We start from the raw sequence: 17,804 nt of genomic DNA on the forward strand, positions 1-17,804 counted from the left end.
ACATTTCAAAATATTTAATTCATATCTTTAATCAGACACTTACATGTATTCATTGGGAATGCTATGCTTCAACACTCTCCCTCACATGTAAGGTCTTTTTAAAATTCAAGTCACATGTGATTTTTCATGGGGCCAGAGTTTATTTCACACTTCCCTCACTTGGACCCATGAAATTTGGCCCATAGTACAATACACCCTTAAAGGTCCCAAGAATGGGCTTGACTATAATACCATGTAAAATATGGACCTAATTGCACATATTATCAAGAAAGTCCACTTTAAAAGTCCAAAGAGATTCTATTTCGAAACTATAAGGCAATAGGAGTAGTAATCCTGTGTTTAATTAGGGCTGTTCAGAATACGATTCGGACCGAATAAAATTGCAATTTTAAAACCATATGGCAATAGGAGCAGTAACCCTTAGTTGTGTTTAAGTTTTATCTTGATCTCTTCGTTCGAAAATACAACCGTTGAAATTATTTTTCTGTTATCAATATGGGACACATACCGCCATGTGTTTTTTGGGAATATCATACCTCAACATCCTATATGTCCCATATTAGTATTTACAGTTTACACATTCGTTTTTAAATTATCCTATATTAGATTACAACACTTCCTTTATATAAAGAAAAAATATCTCCTTAAGTTGATGCATCTCTCTTATGCCACCATCTCTCATATTTATTTCCTAATTGTTATTACGTATAAATAATACCTCATAATCTCTTTTTACACCTATTTTGACAATAAAATAATAATTGATAACTAAATAAATACTCATCCAATCATGCATCTAAAATCTTATAAGGATGAGTTTCCGTCTAATAACTCATCCAATTGACTGGTTGTTGCAAGTGCACCTAACATTTTGATAAGCAAGATGTTTTATACACACGAAGTATTAATTAATCAAGCAAATTGATGTTTTATACACACGAAGTATATAAACTAATCAAGCAAATTGGTGTTTGAACTCCATTGTATGGTCAACTCTTGCACTAATAATGTTATAATATCTCATGTAAAGTCGAGAAATCTTCTTAAAGTGGCTTTTTGGAGTACGAAAATGAACTCCCAATATAAAATTTTATTATAATGAAGAAGGAAACCTTCAATGACATACATGATACATATCATATCCCTCCTTAATAAATAATTATAATCCAAATCTCATTAATTAATGTGTGTTGCCGTCCTAAACAAAAAGTCAACACTACACCTCATATCAAATGAATTTACAAATTAAAATAATTGTTAACTTTTGCAACAATAATAATAATCAAAATTTAAACTAAATAAATCTAAGTTTGAAAACTATCAACATTACAATATGTTTTGTTAAAAGTCTTCCAAGTGGTAAAATTGACTACAACCGGAGAACAAATAGCCTTCAAAAGATACTCCTTTTTCTTCCACCCTTTAACTTCATACTTCACATCAACCCTCACCCTAACCTCCAAGTCCAAATGCCCGGCCATCGTCTCGTTCCTTATCTCCGATGCAACACCCTTATCGGACACCACCACGTCGTGTGCCACCGGATGAGCGGTGAAGAATGTGCTATTCCGGTGGTGCACCGTGTAAGGGTTCTCAGCCTCATACGTCAAGCTATAACCATTTAAATGGTACACCGAGACCACGACTTTATTGTACGTGATATCATATTTTGGATCATTGTTTTGTGAATGAACAATGAAGATGAACTTAGCATTGAGGTGATTCGTGTCGTTGAATTTGTACTCGTTGATGGCGCCTTGCTCGACGGAGAAGGATGGGAACACCATGTGATCGGAGTACCACGCGATGAAAACGGCCGCCCCTCCTAGAAGAATTAAATTCACAACGATGATTATAACACAAACTTTTCTAGCCATTTTTTGTGATCATTTGTGAGATGTAAATATTTTTTGGGTAGAAAATAATATTGATCAATACAAATTGTAAAGTACATATTAAGATTAAGCAAGAGCATGTGATTAGATGAAGCATAAAAAGAAAGAGTAAATAAAGTAAATGTCAACGCAACTCAAACGAAGGAACAGGGCTGTCGACTGACATAACTACGTGCTAGCAAAAACTATGACATTTTTATTTTTTAACAAAAATTAAACGTAAGTTTTACTAATTCCGTACGTACAGTACATAATTTAATGATAACCTATTTATTATTGCTATCCTTCGATCCCTTTTCGCATGTACTATGTCACCAGTGTGTTTGGCACGATTTTAAATACTTTCACTTCGTCTCTTGAAGATTGTTATATTATTGGTAATCTGACACGTGGAGAGGAGAATATTTGGAGTTTGACGACCTCTCATTAATTCAAATGTTAATTAACAAATATAGAGTATAAATAGGTATGTTTATGTAACATCTTGACTTGTAGTTCATGGATTATAGATCTACCAACAAATTTTTGCTTATTGAATGGGACGTTATTGCCGTATCTCCCATTTGGAAGATGCGACTTTTTAATAAAGACGAATGTAACCTAGAATATAGTTTATGTACATTTTTCATTCAAGGTAGCAAAATGATTATATAATTATTTGAACTTTTTATATAAAATCTTATGTGAGGTGAGATTACTTAAGATTATCATTACATTTAAATAGGATTTAAATACAGCGAAATTGAGGGAAAGAAAGAGAAGAGAAAACAAAGGATGCATCATCCTTTGTTTAGATGCTTCCCCTTTAATAAAAAAAAATCCCTCCATTGGCCATTGCTAGAGAGATTTGGAAGATAAATGGAAGGTGACCTTCTCCCTCCCTTCACCTCCCTTTCCCTTCCTTTTTTTTTTCTCCTTTCCCTCCATTTCCCTTCACTATTATTATTATCCAAATATAGTGTACTTTAATTTCTCCGCCCCAGTCTATTTTTCACACTTGATTTCTCTGATTTTCAAGATACGCCTTATAATTTATAGGAAAAACTGGTTTTAATAATTTGACCTTTGGCTGATGTTCTTCAAATAATCCCATTTTTCGATTATTCAAGAATAATTTCAATTTTAGGGTGCATTTTCTTTTAACAAACTCAACCAATGACAATAACCTGTTATAATAGGTGACAAGAACATGTGTCAAACTGTGATTGGCAAAAAAAAAAAAAAAAACCTAATGGGAGCCACCGTCTCCAACCACCGCTGGTGGCCATCCCCCGCCCCTTCCATTCCCCACCGAAAAACCACAGCTCCACCCCGAACTATCCCTTCCCCCACCCCGCTTTCCATCCTAACCCAACCCCCGAAACCGCCCCCTTCCTTACCTCCAAAACACCTTCAAAACCACCCCCTTCCTTCCCTAACCTCCGAAACCGTCCAAGGGAGGGCCGTTTCAACCATCAGATTTGTTTGAGTCAGTATATTCAGTCTAAATTCTTTCATTACTCATATTGGATAACAAACGTTTTTACATCGAGTTCTTAAATCTAGTTAATTTTGATAGTTGCATATGGCTAGGCGCCTAGGCAAATAGCAAATGAGCCATCATCAATCTTCAAGAATTTGATGAAAGGGAGAATTATTTTGTTAACTAGAAGTCTAGAATACATAATGTATAGTCTAAAGGCATAATATTATCAAAGGGAATTGAATGAGCCATAGGTTGCCTTAGTCTGAATTAATTTAGGAATCTAGAATAATACAAGTAGGTGATCAGATAATGTTGGTTACTTGTACACATTTTTGTAATTGGGATTTTCTTTAAATTTTTTTTTACAAAAATGTAACTAATAAACACAAAGTAATCTATACTAATATATTAATTCACGTTTCTAACAACGTCTATGTGCCACTTAGACCATTCAGTCAACCACTCAATTCTTTAATATGCCATGTCACCCACGCAACCAACAATACTTCATGTTGTTTCTACTAAATTAAAAAAAATATGGACAATAAGTTTCGAACACTAAACTTCTTAGATGAAAGATTAAAACTATCTAGGCTAATTGTCACTAATGCTCTAATCTTGTGCACAAATAAACTAATATTACTACAAAAGTATTGAAAACACATACTCTACTATTAAATGCCTTTTAAAAATTAACAGTTGCACAATTACAAAAGTAGCAAAGCAGGGCAATGCCTAGGCCATTCACTAGTAACATTGAATAGTTGTTTCAAATTGTAATACAACTACGAGTAGCTAGAATGTTATATTTATTACATATTCCAGCATTGTATTGAATTGAATACAAAGTATTTATTAGCATAGTTCAACAGCCAATCTTCTATAAATAAAGTTATAAATTATATGAACAGGTAACTAACAAAGTTTAATTTGTTTATTATAATGAAAGTGACTTATTATATTATAAATTAGATAAAAGTAGTTGCAACCTTTTGTCTTGTAAGAAAACAGTCATTAGCATGACCAATTCAATTATAGTATATATCTACATAATTAGAATTATATAATGCCATAAGTCACATATTCCACATATAATGTTGCAATTATTTTTTTTACAATTATTGTACATTAATTTCTCTATGCTTATCCATAGAACTTTCTTTTAAATCCTTCCAAAAATTTTGAAACAATAATCCGTCCATGAATGAAATAATCAGACTTAATGCACAGACCAACTAACTTGTTTGGTTGCAATATTTGCGATCAATTATTGTCTAGATCATTGTCCTTTAATTTGTGGCATGTTACACTCTACTCTATGCTAATAAAAAAAAACTAAGATGCGTGTTTTTTTTTTTTTTTTTTTTTTTTTTTTTTTTTTTTTTGACAGAGACTAAGATGCGTGTTTTGAGTATGTATTTTACGTCACAATTCTCTTAAAAACTTTTAATAAACAACAATGCAATCAATAACGAAGAAATCCCATTCTTTTTCAACACCATAAACAAAAATTCTTGTATAAACCAACTTTATAAATGTCTTGCAAACATGTAATATCATGCACCATCGTTACCTTAATCATCTTGTTTATTTTGATCGGCATACCTATAATCATCTATGAAGCAGTGGTGAAACCCAAGGACCCGAAATTCACCCTCGTGCACACCACAATCACCGGCTTCAACCTTACATCGGATGGTCATTTAACCTCCTTCTTCGACGTGACCATTAAGGCAAATAACCCGAACCACAAGCTCAAGCTTAAGTACACAAGCGTTCGTGTCTCAATTTTTAAAAACAAGCAAAAACTCGCCGAAGATGCCTTAGACAATTTCACCCAAACGAAGAAGAACGTGACTATGTTAAGGTCCGAGGCCGTGGCCCTTAATGTAAAACTCAGAGAATCATCTATGTTCGATTTTCGATTTGAGAGCGGAGTTGGATACCTTGATTTCGATGTTTTTATGACGGCCTCGTTAAATGGCAATAGTTTGGAGGTTAATTGTAAGCATGCCATTGTTAATATTACTTCTCTTAGAATTGCTAAAAATAGTAATAATGGAGACAATTTTCGTAGAGTAGGATGCAGTGTTCTTATATATAACGACGATGCTTAGAATAATTATTATCTAAATTGTTTTTTTAATGTATAGAATTCAAAAAAAAGAATATAATGATGTATTTGTAATTTGTACTTAAGTCATTCTATGGGATTTGGATTGCCATGTTATTTTTCTTTTGGTATGCAAAATATAATTTACTACTCCGTATTTTATAACCAGAGCAAGGAATAGATGCTATTAAAAATTATATTTTTAATTATTTACAATAATAATCCGAGTGCTTTCCCTTAATATTGGTGGGAAGAATTACAATTTCATATATACATCTACTTTTTTTCTAATTCCCATTTTGCTGTTCATGTCAGCCGTTTAATGAATTTATTTTTATTTTTCTATTTATTGGCAAAACCGCTATCTGAGATGGCGGTTAAATTAGGAACACCGCTACTTGAAGTAGCGGTTTCCAATCACTAGTAAACAAAAGTTCACCTGCATCTTTGTGCTCTCTCATTCTCAATCTAATCATCTTTTTTTTTTTCGATAAAACCAAAGTCCCCAATTCTCCATTGCCCATCATCCAATCTACCTCACTCAAATTTACGACCTTATCACTCTACTTCTCTCATTAATTCTTCAAATTTCATTCTCAATTGCCTAGCATCCTCACATTAAATTGGTTAGGGGATTTTTCCGATTAACTTTGGGAAGTTGATTTTTTTTTTTTTTTTTTTTTTTTTTTTTTTTTTTTTTTTTTTTTTAAAAAAAATTCAATTGGATCTGGGTAGTTTCTTGTTCATTCCTAAGTATAATGTGGAGTTTGCACCGCTGCCTTTGCCGTCCGACTTCACCACCAGTATCATTGCCTTCTTCCTCACATAGGTGCAACAAGATTTATGAAACTTTTAATTTTAGTAATGATCTGTGTTATTGTGAAGCACGTGGTCAGTTTGTTACAAGTGTAACAAACTTTATGCTACCTCAGCATAATTAGTTGGATGCTTTTATTACTAGACTTAGTTGTAATGAACACTAGTGGAAAAATTGCTATTAGTAGCACCCTATTAGCAACTGACGTTATATGTGTTAGTTACTAAAACACTAATTGCAACTTGCCAAAATAATGCTAGTTACAATTACTATGTCATTAGCAACTGGCGTAGTAATGAACGCTGCTAATACTTGGATTGATAAAGTAAAATTACCTATTTGCAACTGGCCTATTTGATGTTAGCTACAAAAACTATAGCATTTGCAGCTGGCGTAACAATGCCCGTTGCTAATAGTAATTATCTTTAAAAGATAAAATATTTATTCGCAACTGACCTATTAAATGCCCGCTACAATTACTAAGTCAACAAAAAATTGACCTAGTATTTGTTACTGGCCTTGAAAGGCCAGCTGCTAAAAGTAGAAGTTCTAAATTTGACCCACTCGCTTCTCTCTCATCATATCCCCACTTCTCTCTCTTTTAAAATGTTGAAAAGTCTGCCCGCATTCTCTCTCATCAGCCCTCACCTCCGTTGTCCTAAGAATTTCACAATCTTAGGTCGAAGAAGCAATTATGTTTCTCTCATTCATTTGGGTTTGCCTTTTCTAAAATCATCAATGTAAAAGTCGAATCTTCAAGAGGTTAAAAACTAACCCTAACTTATAAATTTTGTTTTTAAATTTGTTAGTCGGTGTGTGTCGTTTGCGGTGGGTTTATTGTTGTGCCTTGTGCGTTTTATGCCTGAGTGGTTGAAAAAGTAGACTGTTGGTAAGGCCAGCGAGGTTGAGCCGTTTTCACCCTTATCCTCAGCTCCAGAGAAAGAAGCTGAAAGGTCTTGTTAGCCTGTTTTTTCTAGTATTTCAGAAGACGTTGATATTGTTGGCATTGAGCCAATAAGCGTCCGTGATCAAGTTGACTCAGAAATTCATAACTACGTGCACGGTTCTAATCTTGGCAAGATAGGTCATAAAACTACAGCAATGCCGAGAACAAAACGGACTAGCTACCAGCCAGAAGTGGCCAAGGCCTCCGAGCAGCGATCGGGTAAAGAATTGATGGTAGAAGAGACGTCCGATATTAGGAACGGGGATATTCGATCTGTTGAAAGATCTCTTGAGGAGTTTGAAGAGGACGAAGATCCCAGTGTAGGTATTGACCATGAAAAAGATGGTGGTGATGATGAGTATGAGAGTGACGAAACCAAAGTCAGTGAAGGGGTTGTAAGGATCAACCAGGAGGACGCTACGGTAGCTTAATAGATGAGGAAAGTTTGGATGAGGGGTATGATTCGGAAGAAAATGATCCGAAATATTAAGAACCTTTTAGGTTGAAAGAGGATTTCAAAGTTGTAGATACTGTTATCGATCTAGAGTGGTGTCATACTGCTATCGACAAGGAGTATTGTCGCCTCGGGCAACATTTTTTCAACTTGCCTGACGGTTATGATCTCATGCTACCTGAAGAAGGGCAAACTGCCCTTGACTTTCTTGTCGGCCATATTGTTGTATTTACGAAGCATTTCGAATTTGGGCTAAGGTTTCCGTTAAACCTATTTGTCGAGAAAATTCTCAGAGCCTGGAATGTATGTGTTGTGCAATTAACTCCTTCAACTATACACAATGTGATATCTCTTGTCTAGGTAATGATATTTATGGATTTTCCTTTAAAACCGAATCAGTTTTGAAGGTTCCACAAGATCAAGAAAGATAGTCAATCGCCAGGGTTCTGGTCAATATTTACAGCACCTGGCAAATGTATAATTTGGTCGAAAATAACAAGCTGTAAAAAGTGGATGAATCAGTTTTATTTCCTAAGTTTTCCTGACAACTATAGGGTTCGTAGAGTTTACCCTCCCCATAGTATGTTTGATACTATTAGAGGTAGAAAATTAGGTAAACTGGAACAATACGCTTTAAATTGTAAATATGTAACTGCCAGTAAGAAAAACAAAGCTGTGTCGGGGGTGTGGCTGCCTAAATGTAAATATATTCTGGGCAACGCCTCTCTGTCTCATGTCGGTCTCTGCAGGACTGATGAATATGGTATGGCCTTTTTCATGTCGGTTTTTGTTTTTCTCTCTTTTTTTTTAATTATTACTATATATATTTTTTTTATACATGTACTCAGTTATTCTAAAATAGCTGTCTGTCGCACCACCGTCCAATCCATTCCCATTGTATGCTTCTGTCATTGTTTCCACTATTACTGTTTCTTATTCAAAAGCTTATAATGTTGTCTGACTGTAGGTATCAATAAGTTGGACTTTGAGAAGCTGCGATTGTATTCTGCCATCCTGACGGCAGGATAAAGCATTAGTACCCACCAAACCCTAAGAGCAGCTACGATATTCTACCGGTTTATTGCACTAGAGCTTTGAAAGAAAAGAAGAGAAAGAAGCAATATATTACTACCAACGAGCAGCACAGAGCTAAGCCTAAGACTCTTCCTGCCAAGAGGGGCGGTAGTTCTGCTTCTAAAAGGGAAAGTGAGCTCTTTGGCCGGGATTAGTCAAAGAGGCAGAGGAAGGATGATTCCAAGCAGGTTAAACAACAACAAATATAACATCGAGCAGGAAAGCCGAGAGAGGCTCCAATAGACAGCTCTTATGTTGTTAATCTGGATGATGATGCCGATCATCCACCTGTTTCCAAGACGTTAAACATCATTTTGCGCAATCCAGCTATTACTAATGCTGATAAGGTGGTCGTTTCTGAGAAAATTGTCACTGTCGAGAAGGATGTTCAAAAGGACAGGCAGGCTTTAACTTCAGTGCCGTCTGGCTCGAGTAGCAAGAATGCTTTTATCCCGGTATTGATCGGTGATTTTATTGAAATCCCTCAGGTAAAGATTCCTGACAAGGTTGCTGAGGAATCCTTGGTTCCTAGTAGTCAAGCTGGTGATCCATGGTGCCCCCGCATTAACATTAATCGAGGAGAGTCTGTTATCTATGATGACCCCAATACCGGTGGCCGGGAGCATGGGTTGGAGGATGCTGAAGGACTTGGCCACACCAGCAGATAGGTCTGTTGATTGTCTAGCGGCCCCATGCGACTAGTTAATGAATGATATGCTTCGGGTAAGATAATGCCCAGTCTTTATTCTTTATTTATTTATTTTTTATTTTTTTAATTGAGTTTATTTTCTTATATGTTTTTTTTCAAGACCGTCAATTCGGCAGTTGAGGTTGTGCATTTGTACAAGTATTATCAGCGGTTGTAGACACCCATTTGTGTCTCCCCAAAACCTAACCCAGTGATGAATACCTTTCGCGTCGAACCATAATCGAATGAAGTGAAATTGTGAAAAGTCAAGTGTTGCGGTTAGTTTTTATTAAAATCCTTCTTTATGTTTTCAAAAACCAACTCTATTTTATGAAAATAGTCAATCCAGTTTAGTTTGGTCCATGATATGGGTCTAATAATAGTGTTTGGATGGAGTTTGCAAAGAGCTTTCCAACGATATATTATAAGCCCAATTCTGATGAATGTTGAGGAAGTTATGGCCAAAATATTATACTGGGCCCGGTTGGATCTTTAGATACGGCCCAATGATCTAGAAGAGGGCCCAATGTCAATTATCATTCCTAAAGAAATTAGGATTGATTATAGTCTTCTAGAACTCTCTAGAAGGTTCTCTTAAATCCTAATGGAATTAGGATTGATAATTGTGTTTTTATGAGTTTTACTTGGAATAAAATATTGTTTTATGTAAAATTACGATTTTAGCCTTCGTACGGACTCTACGAATCAATTTTTGATTGACAATCAATTTTAGCGCGTGAAAATCCAAGTTAGTTTTGCGGCGACAGCGTGGATTTTTATTCCTTATAAAATTTTACCTATTTCCGGACTATTTTTTTATAAATAGGGTCCTGGACCTCCGGTTTTATTAATCCACAATCACCTAACTCTCTCTTCTCTATTGAGCAATACATGCTTTCTTTCTTTCTCTCTTTCTTTTCAAAACTAGCTTTTACTAAACACAATACCGCACTCACAAGATCTAGAAACACCTAACCAAGTTCGAAGTTGCCTTCGCCCTAGACGTGAAAGGTTGATAATTTCTGAGGGTTTGGTCCCAAGTCCATTCTAAACTTTTTAACTCTTTCTTTCAATTACTACCTCCGTTAACAGTTATTTGCAGCATTTGCCATTTTCGGTTGCTCTCTATTATGTGCAACATTTTTTTTTCTTTCTACTTTTAGTAACTTTTTGCTAATAAAATGACCATATTACCCTTACTTAAACAACTTAGACATCCAATTAAATCACTAACTTGATTTAACTCTTTACCTAATAAATCTGATTATTGTAATCATTTTCACCAAAAATCATTCATCTTCATCATTTCCCTCACCCTTACCCATCTTCAATTTCATAAAAATCATTTCATCAAAATCATTCATCCCTTACCCATATTCATCATCTTCCCCACTATCTTTCTCTCTCCTCTTTCATCATCTTTATCCTCTTCCTTTCCCCCCAAAAAATTAGATTCATTTATCTCCTCTCCTCCATCTTCATCCCTCACTTCACCATCTTTTTCCTTCTTCATCTATCATCTCCTTCTTCATTTCTCATCTCTCATCTACTTCTTCATTTCTAATTTGTTTCGTGGGTTGTTGTTGGTGGTTTGTGGGTGGCTTAAGTAGATCTGGTGGTTTTGTAGTTTGTGTGTGGTTTTTCTGGTTCGTGGGTGGTTGTTGGTGGTTCATGGGTGAGTGCTGGTGTTCTGGGCGGTTCATGGGTGCTGGTGTTCTGGGCGGTTCATGGGTTTTGGTGGTTGGTTTTGGTGGGTTTTCGGTGGTGGTGGGTTCGGGGTGGTGGTTTTCGGGGGTGGTGGGTTCGGGGGTGGTGGTGGGTTTGGGTGGTAGTGGTGAATCTGGGTTTGGGTTTGGTGTTTAGTGGGTTTGGCTTTTTTTTTTTTTTTTCTGTTTTTTTATTTAGATTAATACTTAAGTACTACCCTTATATTTCAATAATCATGTTTAAAAACTTTTGTCTAGGAGTCCGTGCTACCCCCCTTTGTTGCAAATAACTGTTAACGGAGGTAATATTTAATTTAATTGTTTAATTTTATTATTTTTGAAGTTTACTAACTCGTGTATTTTGTCATTAGAAAGAGGTACGAGGCTTCAAAGTAAGTAAATTAGCTTACTCCCTATTTTATTTCAATGTAGAAAGCATGTTTAGATTTGTTTAATTCCTAGTATCATGTTAGGATGTTATTTAATGCTTTCTAGAATCATGTTTAGGGTGCCTTTTATTCTTTCTAATAGCATGTTAGTGTCATGTTAGGTTTAAAACTTTGATCTTTGATGCTTAGTGACATGCTAGGATTTGTTATTAATCTTTTTAGTATCATGCCTAGGATCTTGCTATTAAATTTAAGCTTTATTATTAACATGATTTTAATTATTATTATGATTATGCTTATTATATGTTGCTTGATATTATTTATTATTGTTATTGCTTGATCACGCCTTTTTTGCATGTTTAAAGAGAATTTGTACTTGAAATCACGCTTAATACTACCTCCGTTACAGATTATGTGCAACGATTAGACATTTTTCCTCTCTACTTTATGTCAAATCGTTGCACATAACCTGTAACGGAGGTAGTAAGATCATTAATAATTTGGTTTAGGCTAATATGATTTTAATTCAAGTGATCGCCAATAATAGTTTATTTTGTCACTACTAGAAATAGGTCGAATTCCGACGGAAATGTTCCGACGGACACGAAAATCCGTCGCAAATCACAAAATTTCCGACGGATTTAAAACAGTTCCGACGGAAAAATCCGTCAGAAATAAAATAATTTCCGACGGATTTAAATCTGTCGGAAATTTCCGACGGAATTTTCCGTCGGAAAAGCATCTGACCACATTTATTTTTAAAGGCAGAAAATTCGGTATAAATAGCTAACCCTAAAACTAACCCACCCCCCCATTTCAGTTTCCCTTTCTCCCTCACTCTCCTCTTTCCCTCATCGCGCCGCACTCCCTCTCTCTCTCTCTTCATTCTTTATCTCTCCTCTCTCTTTATCTCTCATCTCTCAATCTCCTTTGCTACATACTCGGATCTCCTTCTCTACTCTTTTTTTCTCCTCTCTCGATCTCCTTTAATTTGTTGTTCATTACCAAAGCTAGCCCACGAAGCTTTTTCGACCATATTCCTGACCACATTCCCGGCGTTTATGGTTTTAAGGTCAAGTTCGACCATGGAAATGCTAGATCTAGCGTTTTCATGGTCGAATTTGGCCTTATATAACCAATTTTCAGACCAATTTCAAGTTTTTGAATCGTTGTGGTAAGTTTTTTGGTCTTAATTTCAACTTATTTTGTTTGGGGTTTTTTTTTTCGGTTTCAAGTTTACTAGATCTAAAATACGTGGTTATGGTGGCTGTTGAAGTTCGGGTTTAGGGTGTTGGGATTTTAATTTTTTTTTTCTTCTTTTTTTTGTTAATTTTTTTCGGGTTTCGGCGGTGGTTTTAGGTGGGTTTCGACGGTGGTTTTAGGTGGGTGGTGGCGGTAGGTCTGTTTTCATTTTTTGTTTATTTTTTTTCTTTTTTATTTGTTCTGTTTTCGAAGAATTTTTCGGGTTTTAAGTTTTCATTTTAATTTTTTTTGTTTGTTTTTTGTTAATTTTTCGGGTTTGGTGGTAGATCTGGTGGTTGTGGGTGGTGGGGTGGTTCTGGACTGCTGATACGAGTTAGGGGTTGGTGGTTGTGGCGGTGTCTGATGTTTGGTTTTTTGGTGGTTGGAGGTGGTGATACGCCGTGCCGGTGGTGGCGCGGCGTATTTTTTTTAAATTCAGAAAAGCAATTTCCGACGGAAATTCCGTCGGAAATTTTCGACGGAATTAAATCCGTCGGAATTTTCCGACGGATTGTTGCTGTACCTGAACAGAATTTTTCGGCGGAAAATTCCGACGGAAAAGTTCATTTTTCCTACAAATGGTTTTCCGACAACCGCTTCCGACGGAAACCCTATTTCCGACGAATTTCAGGGTGTTTCCGACGGAATTTTTCTGTCGGAATTTAGCCTATTTCTAGTAGTGTGTGCATTAATATTCAACCAACATAGATTAAACAGGTTTAGGATTAACCTAATGTTTACATGTTAGTCAAAAAGCGCACATGAATACGAGTAGAATAAAGTAGATGCCTATTTTATAGGGCGAGTCCTTTCTTTTGTAGATTGGATTCGTACCCTCATCCCTGAACCCTATTTGGTTCAAGACCTTTTGGAGTTGACGATCTCATGGATCGTTAAGGGGTGTAACCTTCACCTCGTGAATGGTTTACAAGTTCCTAAAACTTGTTGGCGACTCTTTTACTCTATTTTCTCTCCTTTGAATGCCACCATACTTAAGTGTATGATCACAGTGGGGTTCAAGCTTGGGGTTATAGTGCTTGAAATATTCCCTACAGCGGTGCAACGACGAGGCCGAGACAAAGTTCAAAAAGACTGACGACGAGCGCAAAGCTGCCGTTATGGAGCGTGAGAAGCTCAAGGTTAACATGGCGGTTTTATAGAAGCAACTTGCTGACCATTCAGAGGTGAAGAAAAAATTGTAAACCAAGAAAAACTGATAAAGCAGATTGTTGAGGTGGAGAAATATTTGAAGGCAGAGAAGGAGGCCAAGGCAAAGCTGGAAAGGAAGCTGGAAGAAGCACAGCATGAAAAGCCCGGTATAAGGCGTTGGGCTGTAAACCGATTCCCGCGGTCTGATCTGTACCGGAACAAACTCGTAGACCGTTATACCGGCGGATAGGTAACGGCACATCGCTGTGTGTGCAAAGCTGGAGGCGGACTCAGAGAGATGGCAGGCCACTGAGGCTGCCTTTGAAGCCGAGAAGCACCACTCTCCTATCAACTATGAAGAGGATTACTTTGCCGAGCCACCTCCGTTTGAGATAATGATCAACCTAGGTCCGCACGACCTGCTGGAAGAAGAATTTGATGACACCCTTCTTGCCATCCCCGTTAGTGGAAACGAGTCGACGAGGACTCTGAGTAGATTCCCGAGAAAGAAGTTAGTCCGAAAAAAGATTAATGGGGCGGGCAGTCATCACCAAATTCGTCGTGCGAGTCGTCTTTATCTTTATCTCTGCTATCTGTTTGAACAATGATTGTATTTGTTTTTATTTATCAGACTTAAAAGACTTAATTTGTAATATTTATTGTCGTACAATATTTGCGCAATTTGGTCTGATCCTTGCCTTTTTGGGGTGACGGTTGTCAGTTTTGCAGTTTGATATCATTTTTGTGTTGCTTTATCACTATTATCATCCTCCCTAGTTTTACAGATAATAATCATTAACTGTAAAATTTTAAGTGTTCGGATATTTTATGCAAAACAAGATACTGCCCGGTATTATACTTGCAACCATTGGGCACATTCGTTATCCAACCTCCCTCCTCACTTGAATGAGTGAGACAGCTAGTTGGCTGTTCGTATGCCATATCGAAAGTGGGGGGGGGGGGGGTGGTTCTGTATTTCAGATTATCCACTAATATCTTTATTAACGGCTTCAGCCAAATAGAAAACATATTACCAAGTACACTGTTACAGTAGTAAATTGGAAATAACTTTACAAAATATTTGACCATATGTCACTCCGATATCAAACAAGCAATCAAAAAACTTGACAAACCTCGCTCCTACATACAGTACAACATTAATTTGTGTGTAAAATTAGAGCATAATTAGCCTAGATGGTTAAATAATATTCTTTCTTCTAAGAGGTTAAAACCTCCTCGTTCATAATTTTCTTTTTTTGTTTTAATTTAATTGAATTAATAACTTTGTAGATATGTAACAAGTACTTACGCTATCTCCTCAATCTCTCCTCCTCCTCTCTCCAAAACCCTAGCTTCCATTGTTGAATTTTGAAGGGGCTTCCATCGTTTTAACCGGTGGAAAGCCTTAATCCTTATTTCTTTAAAGTTGTTTTTTAAAATGCTTCCTCCTTTTGGGAGGAACTTCCCTCGAAAGAAAGGATTTCCGATCTCCTTCGAAAGACAAGGGTTTTTCGATCTCTTTTGAAAGACAATGTTTATCTCCTCTTTTTGGGGGGAGAAATTTCTTAGTTTTGAATCCATGATATTAGATCTAATGGATTGTCGTGAAGTTTTTTGGTTGGTTAAAAGTTATCAAGTTTTCGAATACAAACAGATGAATCAGAAGTGAAACATCCTCACGGCTACAAAGGATCCTTAGATTGTCTCTCCAACAAGGTTGTATGTTCCAGCGATATAAGCGGGAGATGTTCTACAGTGTAAGATCTACTCGACGATCGTAGTTTTAATTATGAAGGAAAAATTTTATTTGATTCAATATCTTATGTATTTTTTAACATCGAATCTCTATTTTAGATGTCGTATGACTTTTAATTAATGAAATAATATTGCTATTAAAAAAAAAATTTGTAACAAGTACTAGGATTTTTTTTTCTTTCTCCTTCCCCTATATTAATTCTAAATAGGAAGTTGTTATATTGTTAGGGGCCTTTTCACTTTACTTTATTTTTGCTGAACTGAAATTATTTTGACTGAACTATAATTATTTTTACTGGATGAAATTATTTTTGGTGAACTAAAATTATTTTTGCTGAAAAAAAACTGAAATTATTTTCATTAAACTGAAGTTAATATTACTAAACTGCGTGCTTAATCAATCAGTAAACAATCACACCTTAAAAAAAACAATTACTATAATTACTTCTAAATATATGAATCATGTTATTTGGTTTCTTTACGATCAATCAATCATTTTATACAATTTAAACAGGGGAAAAAAATCTCATCTTTGCTCAATCTTTGCTCCATCTTTCCAAAACATTATTATTGCTATTTTTTATTTTATTATTTTTTTTTAAAGTTTTAGGAGTTTAAATTATTGTGATGAATGATGATTAGGGGTGTCAATCGGGTTTGCGGTTCGGTTTTTGGTTCGGTTTATCAGTTTTCGATTTACAACGGATCGGTTTTTAATGGGTTGGAATTATTATCGGGTCAGTTCGGATCGGTTTTAAATAATTTCGGGTCGGTTCGGTTAGGTTTGTTTTTATTACAGTTTCTTTTCGGGTCAGATTCTAATCGGGTCAGGTTATAATTGGTTCGGGTCATAATCGGTTCGGGTTAAAGTCTGTCGGTTTAAAAATGGTGTTTGTTAGTTTAAAGCGGGTTTGGGTCAAAATATATCGGGTCCTAATCAGGTCGCGTTGTAATCGGTTCAGGTCATAATTGGCTCAAGTTGAACTTAGTCGGTTTGACAACTGGTTTTGCCAGTTTTGAACGGGTTACGTTAACATATATATCCTAGTATATCCTCAACATTCTATAATTAGTTATTCCAATAGCTTTAATTAAGTCCCTTTTCTATATAAAGATTTTCAGGATCAAATAATAATAACAAATCTAGAGTTAGCTTTTGATTCAGATTTTTTTTAATACAATATAGTGTTCGGCTATAAGTTACAGGTTGTAAACGATTTGGGTTTATCGGGTTTTTGTCAGGTTTAATCGGTTTCGGTTTACAATGGGTCGGGTTGTGTAGGGAATATTTCAAGCATTATGATCCCAAACTTGAACCCCACTGTGATCATACACTAAAGTATGGTGGCGTTCCAAAGGGAAAGAAAAGAGAGCAAAAGAGTCGCCAACAAGTTTTAGGAACTTGTAAACCCAAAAGACAATCCAAAAGGACCATCAACTCCATAAGGTCTTGAACCAAACAGGGTCCGGGGATGATGGTACGAATCCAATCTACAAAAGAAAGGACCCGCCCTATAAAATAGGCCTCTACTTTTTTCTGCTCGTATTCATGTGCGCTTTTCGAATAACATACAAACATTATATTAATCCTACCCTGTTTATCTATGTTGGTTGAATATTAATGCACAAATAATACTATTATTGGCGATCACTTGAGTTAAAATCACATTAGCCTAAACCAAGATTATTATCATCTTATTAAGTGTGATTTCAAGTACAAATTCCCTTTAGCAATCATAAAAGGTGTGATCAAGCAATAACAATAAAATATAATATCAAGCAACATAAATAATAAGGCAATAGATAATAATAACGATGATAATCATGATAAGGCAAAACAAAGCTTAATAATAATAGCAAGATCCTAGGCATGATACTAACAAGATTAATAACAAATCCTAGCATGTCACTAAACAATAAAGATCAAAGCTTTAAACCTAACATGGTACTAACATGATATTAGAAAGAGTAAAGGCATCCTAAACATGATACTAGAAAGCATAAAATAACATCCTAACATGATACTAGGAAGTATTAAAAGCATCCTAACATGATACTAGGAATCATAAAACAATAATAAACATGCTTTCTACTTTGTGAAAGAAATAGAG

At 35.7% G+C, this 17,804-nt stretch overlaps 2 protein-coding genes across 2 annotated transcripts; one reads left to right on the forward strand and one right to left on the reverse strand.

The window, feature by feature from the left end:
• Positions 1 to 1,304: 1,304 nt before the first annotated feature.
• On the reverse strand, positions 1,305 to 1,877 carry LOC145619803 (uncharacterized protein At1g08160-like). Its single transcript, XM_081674496.1, has one exon. The coding sequence runs from the start codon at positions 1,875 to 1,877 to the stop codon at positions 1,305 to 1,307; it is 573 nt and encodes a 190-aa protein (XP_081530622.1).
• A 3,018-nt stretch (positions 1,878 to 4,895) lies between these two features.
• LOC145619804 (uncharacterized protein At1g08160-like) lies at positions 4,896 to 5,477 on the forward strand. Its single transcript, XM_081674497.1, has one exon. The coding sequence runs from the start codon at positions 4,896 to 4,898 to the stop codon at positions 5,475 to 5,477; it is 582 nt and encodes a 193-aa protein (XP_081530623.1).
• The last annotated feature ends 12,327 nt before the right edge of the window (positions 5,478 to 17,804 follow it).

This window comes from Chenopodium album, chromosome 27 (genome assembly GCF_948465745.1).
Source record: "Chenopodium album chromosome 27, dcCheAlbu1.1, whole genome shotgun sequence".
NCBI classification, from domain to species: domain Eukaryota; kingdom Viridiplantae; phylum Streptophyta; class Magnoliopsida; order Caryophyllales; family Amaranthaceae; genus Chenopodium; species Chenopodium album.